We start from the raw sequence: 7,500 nt of genomic DNA on the forward strand, positions 1-7,500 counted from the left end.
TGCATATATAAAGTGTGTATTGTCTCTTTTCTCTGTTGTGACTAAACTCTTCCAGCTGTTATGCTACCTGGCTAGCCCGCCAGTTTACCCAGCATGCCGTTCAGCTTCAGGGGATCGTGTGATTGGTTGTTCATTCGTGATTTTTATCTTTTTATTTCTTGTCTTTAACTCTTCTAAAATCCAACCAGCGCTTCTTCATTCTGTTGTTGTAAAAATGAATCGTTTGCCGTGGTGCGTTCAAGTGCAGCTACAGGCGTCATTTTTATTTGTTGGAGTTTCTTTTAAGTTTTAGAAGTTTTAACCGGCTTGTTACTTTGATGAATTTTCCAAATCGTGTCAGGGTCGTTTCAGGACGAAGTTTACGGCCGTCTGAAGGAAAAATCTGTTGACTTTCACTCATTTTTTCCGCAGAATATAAAAAGCATGAGATTATTACAGAGTGTGTCCTGTGGGAGGCTCAGAGCCGGGTGGGGAGCTGGATGATTCACTGACAGGGAGCTGATCGGAGGACGAGCTGAACACCAGACAAACAAATGTTGTTGCTCTGAAGCTGCTGAGGAGGAGGACTCGGTGACGTCATCTCACAGGACGCATTTACTGTCAACTGTCACACACACACACACACACACACACACACACACACACACACACACACACACACACACACACACACACACACACACACACATACCGAGGTGGTGGTAAAACACTGCCACCCTGACGTGAAGCTCCTCCCCTCTGATGTTCACTTCAGCTGATAAACGGAGGTGTTGACAGTTAATCACCCTCATCGATCCCCCCCCCCTCCTCTGATCAATAAATCCGCTCATCGAACAACTTTAGGCCGCTTTTTAAAAAAGTCTTTTGAAGCAGAGAAACATGGAAAATGCCATTTTATGAGGCGATAAAACAAATGTGAGTCTGTAATAAGTAGAGATTTCTCAAGGTTTCCACGTGTGCGGTGGAAGGACTTCGTGGCTGCCCCCCCCCCCCCCCCCCCCCCCCGTCTGTGTTTACTGTGTCTGCTGCTGAGTGATGGCTGCGTGACCTGAAGCATGCGCTGACTCAGTGTCCTGCAGCAGCAGCAGGAGTGTGTGAGTGTGTGAGTGTGTCCACCACAGTTTCAGCTCTGACGGGACAGTGTTGGGTCTGAATGGGTCTGAATGGGTCTGAATGGGTCTGAAGAGCTGCTTCTTCTTTCAGGCACTGCGGTGCAGAGAGACGGGCGAGGCCGAAGAGCACCGGACCGACGATGGGTGAGTTTCTCCTCAGACCTCTTTTAAAACTCTGATTTTTATCTCCATCCAGGAAGCTGCTAGTCTGATTTAACAAAAACAACTTTCTCCTGGTGTGTTTCCTTCTGCAGCATCGACACCTCGTACTGTGTTGACTAATTAGTTTTATGAAGAGGCTGCAGTGTGACTCTATGAATGACCCTCTGTTTATCGGTGTGCGCGTGTGTGTGTGTGTGTGTGTGTGTGTGTGTGTGTGTGTGTGTGTGTGTGTGTGTGTGTGTGCGCGCGCGTGTGTGTGTGTGTGTGTGTGTGTGTGTGCGCGTGTTGTTCTGTCTTTGAGGTCCACTATAAGAGGTAATTTTAAATCTTGGATGTTTGGTTACAGTCAGAAGGAGGTAAAACTGTTATTTATGCTGATTTTATTGAGCTGGTCCCATCATTTCCCATGATGCACTTCTTGACCTACACAACTAGGCTTTTGTTTTTGTTTTGTTTTGTTTTTTCACCCTCAGCCGACCTGGTCAGATGGCAATAAATGAGAATTAATCAATTTAAACGGTACTAGCTGAATTGATTTCACTTTAAAAAAAAATATATAATTAGAAACTTTTTCTGTCAATGATGCTTCCTAAGAATCCACAGTTCATTGAATCATCTGGAAACTGTTGATTTATATCCTTACTTTATGTATACAGATGTTGTTTTTAATGAAAGTGTGAATTTAAGGATGTTTTTATTCATAATTTGATCCGTTCTAATATCCGATAATGTGCATACCTGAATTGGTGATTTGCGATAACGGCTGCAGCCCTGATCTTCAAGGGAATAGTTTAATATTTCTAATCTCATGACTGTGTCACATCCAGAATGGGAGTAGCTAGCCTAGCTCAGCATCAAGACTGGCAGCAGGAGGAACGGATAGCCTGGCTCTAAAAAACAACACCTATCAAAACCTGGAAATCAAACAAATCATCATGTTTTATCTCATCTGTTAAACCCACGTGTTAATTATGATTGCTCATTTACAGATGAATCAAACATCTCTTCCTTTCTGCTACTTCTCTTTCCCGCCTTTGTGGTTGATAATCCCACACGGATTAGTTTCACCTGTCCCTCGTTGTTCTCCTCTCCCTGGTTGTATTTAACACTGTGTGCTTCTCTCTCCTGTTCTTGAGTAAGTCCACGTCCTTCTCCACGTTCGTTTCTTGTCCTTTACGTCACGCTTAACATCTTTTTTCTTGCCTGTTTTTGACTTTTGTTTCTCGGATTTTAGCCTCAATCTGCTCGCCGCGTGTTTTTGTTTTTCCATCTGGCGCTTTTTGTTCCACCTCCTTTGATTTTGGTGTTTATTATATCTGGAGTTTCTGGAGGTCCTCACAAACACAGTAAAACATAATGTGAGTGTTTGTGTGCTCGTCACTCGTATCGGAGTTGTGTGATAATTTGTCCGCTGGCCGGCCGCCTCGGGACTCCGTCCAGAATACCTTCTGCCTTCATGCTACAGAGCAGCTTTTTTATAATAATGTTTAATGTGCCTCAGTTTTAAAGAACCGTCAGAAACCTGAACTCGGCCAAAGCCGGCTTGATTACACCCCTCGGGATCCCGGCAGGCTTTTTCTAAAAAACCCAAACTGCTGCACAGATCTGCGTCCCGAGCGGAGGTTTCTGGGAACGCTCCCGGCCTCTCGGAGAGGAGAAGTTTGGCTTTGGGACGTCTTAAGACCTCCTGGAAGACTTTCAGCTGGACGACAATACACCGTGTGGACACACAGCCCGTATACATCCCGGTTTAATGGCTTTATAACGAGCTGAGGGCGGATCACAACATCTCTGAGACGGAGCTCCGACAGCCGCGACCCGTTAGACTGATGACTCTTTGTAACGGTGGAACAACTTCGCTCTAAGTAGCATTTTATGAGGAAATTTAAACCGCAGTTTACAGATGAGATGCTTTAATTTGCATTAAACGTGAACTACAAGACAAACCTGTTCTGTGTTTCTGCTCCCACATCTTCCCGTGGGAATAAATTGGTCAACTAAACCGCTTCTAACTCGAGATTTTTTCAACATTTTTTAAAGGACGTTCAATCATAAAAGTCTCAAAATGTATCTGCAAGTAAAAGGCACCAAAAGGCAGCTTCGCCTGCTGATGAAGACCAAGTCAAATGGTCAAAAGCTGTGAAAATGAGTTTGAAGAAAACTAAATATGGTACTGAATTCTTAACTTCGCCTTGAGGTAAAAAAAAAAATACAACAAACACAACGGCAACAAGCTTTGTTTCCAGCTGCATCTGTTTCCTCGGACGTAATTTCATCTGTGAGAACGCTCACCGGAAAAATTTGTTTCCAAAGCGACGGAGGCGGTTTGAGGCGACGAAGCCGCTGGTGACGGTCTCAGCTGGAGGTTCGGTGGTTTTTAGAACAGCTTCCTCCCATTAGTTGGTCACTGGGTCGAAATTGGCTGAAGGTGAAGAGATGGGGAACGAACTTTTTGTTATTTTTATGGAGCCGGTCGTGTTGCTTCGATAGTTGCTGTTAGCAATAAATCAAGACAAAAATATATAAAGTATCAAAGTTCAAGTGAATAAAAACAAATAACTACAGCTCACATTATATGGTTTAATAATTTACCGTATATAAAAGTGTTCGTAGCTTCTGGGTCTGAAAAACCGATCCAGAAGTGTCTTCAGCTGCAATACCAGCGAGTGCCACTAGAGGTCGGCTCCAAAAAGCCTCCGGGTCCATAGACTCCCATTCAACTTCTCTCATCTGTTTTTGTGGGCGTGTCTGTTTGATTGACAGGCCTGTGGTGCAGTCAGGTTACAGCTATCGGTGGGCGGGACGTAGTATCGTCAGGTTTCCGATCAGATCGGTCAGATCCACCGCTAGCTCCTCCCCCAGCTCGTCCAAATATGGTCACTTCCTGCTCCAAACCGCTCCGAACTTAATGTTGTCCCGTGTGACTCCCATCCAGTCAACAGTCGGATGCATTTATTATTAATGAGCGTCAGGCCGACGCCCCTCCGAGGTTCATATTACTGAACACCACTTTTAATAAGAATCAATAACTCGGTGTCATGTTATAGCTCAAATTACAGAAATCTGCAGAGGACAAAGATTTAAAATCATCTAAAGCAGCAACACCACAATGTAGAAATACTGAATTCAAACCTACAAAGAACGTCCAAAGTCATCGGTTGTTTGGTTTGATCCGTTTACATCCTCCTTTTTTTTGTCTGCAGATTTCTCGTGTGATGAAACAGACAAAGGCCCGCCGCTACAGATGCACAGCCTCCGAGAGTTCGAACAGGTAAGGACGTGTTCTCTCTTTGATCGTCCAGATTAAACGTTGTCATCCGGTGGCGGTTTGATTGCGATGAGAGGAAGAGCTCGCCACAAACACTCGTCTGTGACGAAAACCCAGAAGCAGCTGTGAGGTGTTTGTGTGAGTTGGTCTGTGATGTCGGCCTGCTGAGGTGTCTGAGCTTGTCTCGGCTCTCTGGTAATGACTAGGTAGGTGTGTTTGGGAAGATGATGATGATGATGATGATGATGATGTGGCAACAGAAACTGCATGAGTCAAACTCTGTCACTTCGTCTCTCGTGCATACTGCGATCCTATTTCCACATTATGAACCCACCTACATGATAATAAGGACTCTGAGTCAAGTCATAAAAAATCCTACATTTCCCCAAAAAACTAATTCTGACCTCATGTTTGTATTTCCTGCTAATTTACAGCTGAAACGCTCTGAATTGATCAACATCAGCATGTCAGCATCCTTTAAAGTTTCCTGGTGGAAAAGTTGTCCTAAAACATTTCATCTGCATCAGGAGTATCGCTGTGAACCGGGCGCAGCAGGAATTCTTCCTTTCACCTTTTTATTTCTGCAGTTTTGTCGACACAAACATCATCTGAGTTTTTTCCTTTCGACGACCAAACAGCAGAAAAGTTTCTCACAAAGACAGAATCCGACAAAAAAAAGGAGACGGATGAATAAATTAAAGGAAGCCTGCATAAGCGGGAATATTTTTAGAGGCTCTGCTCTCTCTGGCTCTGTGCCGCAGTAATGGATTCTGGGAGCTCTGCCAGGTGCATTATGGGTCTGATATAACTCTGGAGGTGCTCGCTGCAATTACCCTGCTCCCCGTTTAGTGAAGGACAGAGCTGTGGACAGAGGCTGCTGGTTAGAATAACGCTGAATGAATGTGGAGGGGAAAAGATCAAATGATGTGAAATATGAACCTCCAGCAGGAACAGATCAAATCATCTCGCTCCTGATGCATTCTGGGAAACGGAGAGTGCTCACTCCTCTCGTTTAAGGCTTTTCAAACAGAATCTGGAGGAAATATTTCTCCACAAACTTGCAAATGTATTGGCCGAGCTCAAGATCCTCTCATTTGTACGTTGCAGAGGCATAAATATGTTTATAATAAAAAGAAAAGATCTTTTTTTATCTCTTGTAATATTTGTGTTTTTTGTGATTTGATTTATTAGGCCTCAAACACAGCTGTGTTTGGTGGGCATGTCTGTTTGATTGGTCTGCCTGGTGTGCAGTCATAGACTGGCCTTGAAGCTGCAATACCAGCGAGTGCCACTAGAGGTCGGCTCCAAAAAGCCTCCGGCTCCATAGACTCCCATTCAACTTCTCTCATCAAATCCAAAGTGAATAAAATGTGTCCATCAGTTATCTCGGTGTTGTTAGCTAAAGTCACTCCTTCTTATTAGTTTTCTGGAGGTCCATCTGAAAATAATCCCTCATTCATTAGAAAAGAAGATTCAAGAAGACCTGTTTTTGGGGGCGTGTCTGTTTGATTGTAGTTTAGAAGTACAGTAAATATGCTGCTGAAGTTTCTGTGGTATAAAAATGATTTTTCTCCAACTGCTGCTGAGTTAAATCGTGTCGCTCTGCTTCTGGAGGACATGAATCCATTTTTCAGCGGTGCAGGTGTGACGTTTTAATCGCGGAGAAACTCTCCGGCTTCGTGTTGATTTTCCTTTCAGCAGTAAACCGAGCAGATAAAATGCAGCTTTGAAGTGCTGTGAAAGCTCGTTATTCTCCGAGCGAAGACGTGTTTTCCTGCGAAGTGTCGTGTCGTTACGGAGAGCGGCCGGCTTCTCCTTTTGAAGTTTTCCACCGATGGGATGAAAGGATGAGTCACGCTGCCGACCGGGAGGCGACCTCGACGGCGGCTCCGTCCGGGAGGCCGACGGGGAAACGGGAACGAGGCCGCTGCTCACGCTGGCCGTTTGAATTACAGCCGACGCGCTGCAGACCTGCACAACATCCTTTAAAGGAGCAAACCGCCATTTCTTTCTTTGATTTCAGACCGCTGATTACTGCTCAGCGACCGCTGCGGGGTTTTACATGTTCGGATATGATCATGTCTGAGCTTTGTTTGAGGTCAAAGGTCAAGTTATTTTAAATCAAATTAAACAATATTTCAGGGTATTTCTGTGATGATATTCTTGACAAAATACTGAAAAATATTTCATCAATAATTTCTCTGTGGTAAATTAGATCTGAAGAATCCTTTTGGACGAGAGGTCTTCAAGAACGTAAAGCGTGTTTCAGTTCATCCAGGAAATCCACATCTTACGATCGCAATAATTAACGCGTATTCGGAAAAATATATATTTTTTAGATTCAATGTTATTTTGGAGCTTTTGACATTTTCTGTGTGAATCCAAGAAGATCATCTGGCTTTAAGTTGTTGTGGTTGTTATTGATGGATATCATATCGAATATGTGGAATAAAAACAGCCGTTAATTTAAACTAAATCTGGTCCAGGTGAGTAAACTGATTCATGGTCCAATCAGCAACTGAGAATTTATGGCACAAAAACCTTAAAACTCCCTCTGTGCGGTGTGAGCAGGTTTTTTTGTTTTCTTTCTATATCGGATTTCCGTCAGCGGTGCTGCAAGTATTTACAGCTCAGACGCTCAAACTATAACAAACGGAAACAACTGATTTTCACCGCCGAGCGGAGACATAACCGTCTGAGAGACGTCCTCGTTCTGACGGAAAACGTTGAAGTTTGTCGACTTCTCGTTGCTACTGCAGTTCGTACGTTAAGTTTTTCTGACAATGTTGGTCCTCTCATCTTAATAGAGCAGTCTGGATTATTGAGTCCAGGTTACGGCTGACTCTGTGTGTGTGTGTGTGTGTGTGTGTGTGTGTGTGTGTGTGTGTGTGTGTGTGTGTGTGTGTGTGTGTGTATGTTGTCCACATTTGCGTCACTTTAAAGAATCAATCCTCTTGG

The 7,500-nt window shown here is 44.0% G+C and overlaps 1 protein-coding gene across 1 annotated transcript in view; it reads left to right on the forward strand.

The window, feature by feature from the left end:
* The window catches only part of pde4dip (phosphodiesterase 4D interacting protein), a 76,750-nt gene that overhangs the window by 861 nt on the left and 68,389 nt on the right, over nucleotides 1-7,500 (forward strand). The window contains exons 2-3 of the mRNA XM_069152907.1: nucleotides 1,204-1,256; nucleotides 4,478-4,545. Coding sequence (XP_069009008.1) covers nucleotides 1,204-1,256; nucleotides 4,478-4,545 — 121 coding nt within the window. The remainder of the gene's footprint in view (nucleotides 1-1,203; nucleotides 1,257-4,477; nucleotides 4,546-7,500) is intronic.

Source organism: Embiotoca jacksoni, unplaced genomic scaffold (genome assembly GCF_022577435.1).
Source record: "Embiotoca jacksoni isolate LCO1_2020_lvr unplaced genomic scaffold, fEmbJac1.0.p SCAF_19, whole genome shotgun sequence".
NCBI classification, from domain to species: domain Eukaryota; kingdom Metazoa; phylum Chordata; class Actinopteri; family Embiotocidae; genus Embiotoca; species Embiotoca jacksoni.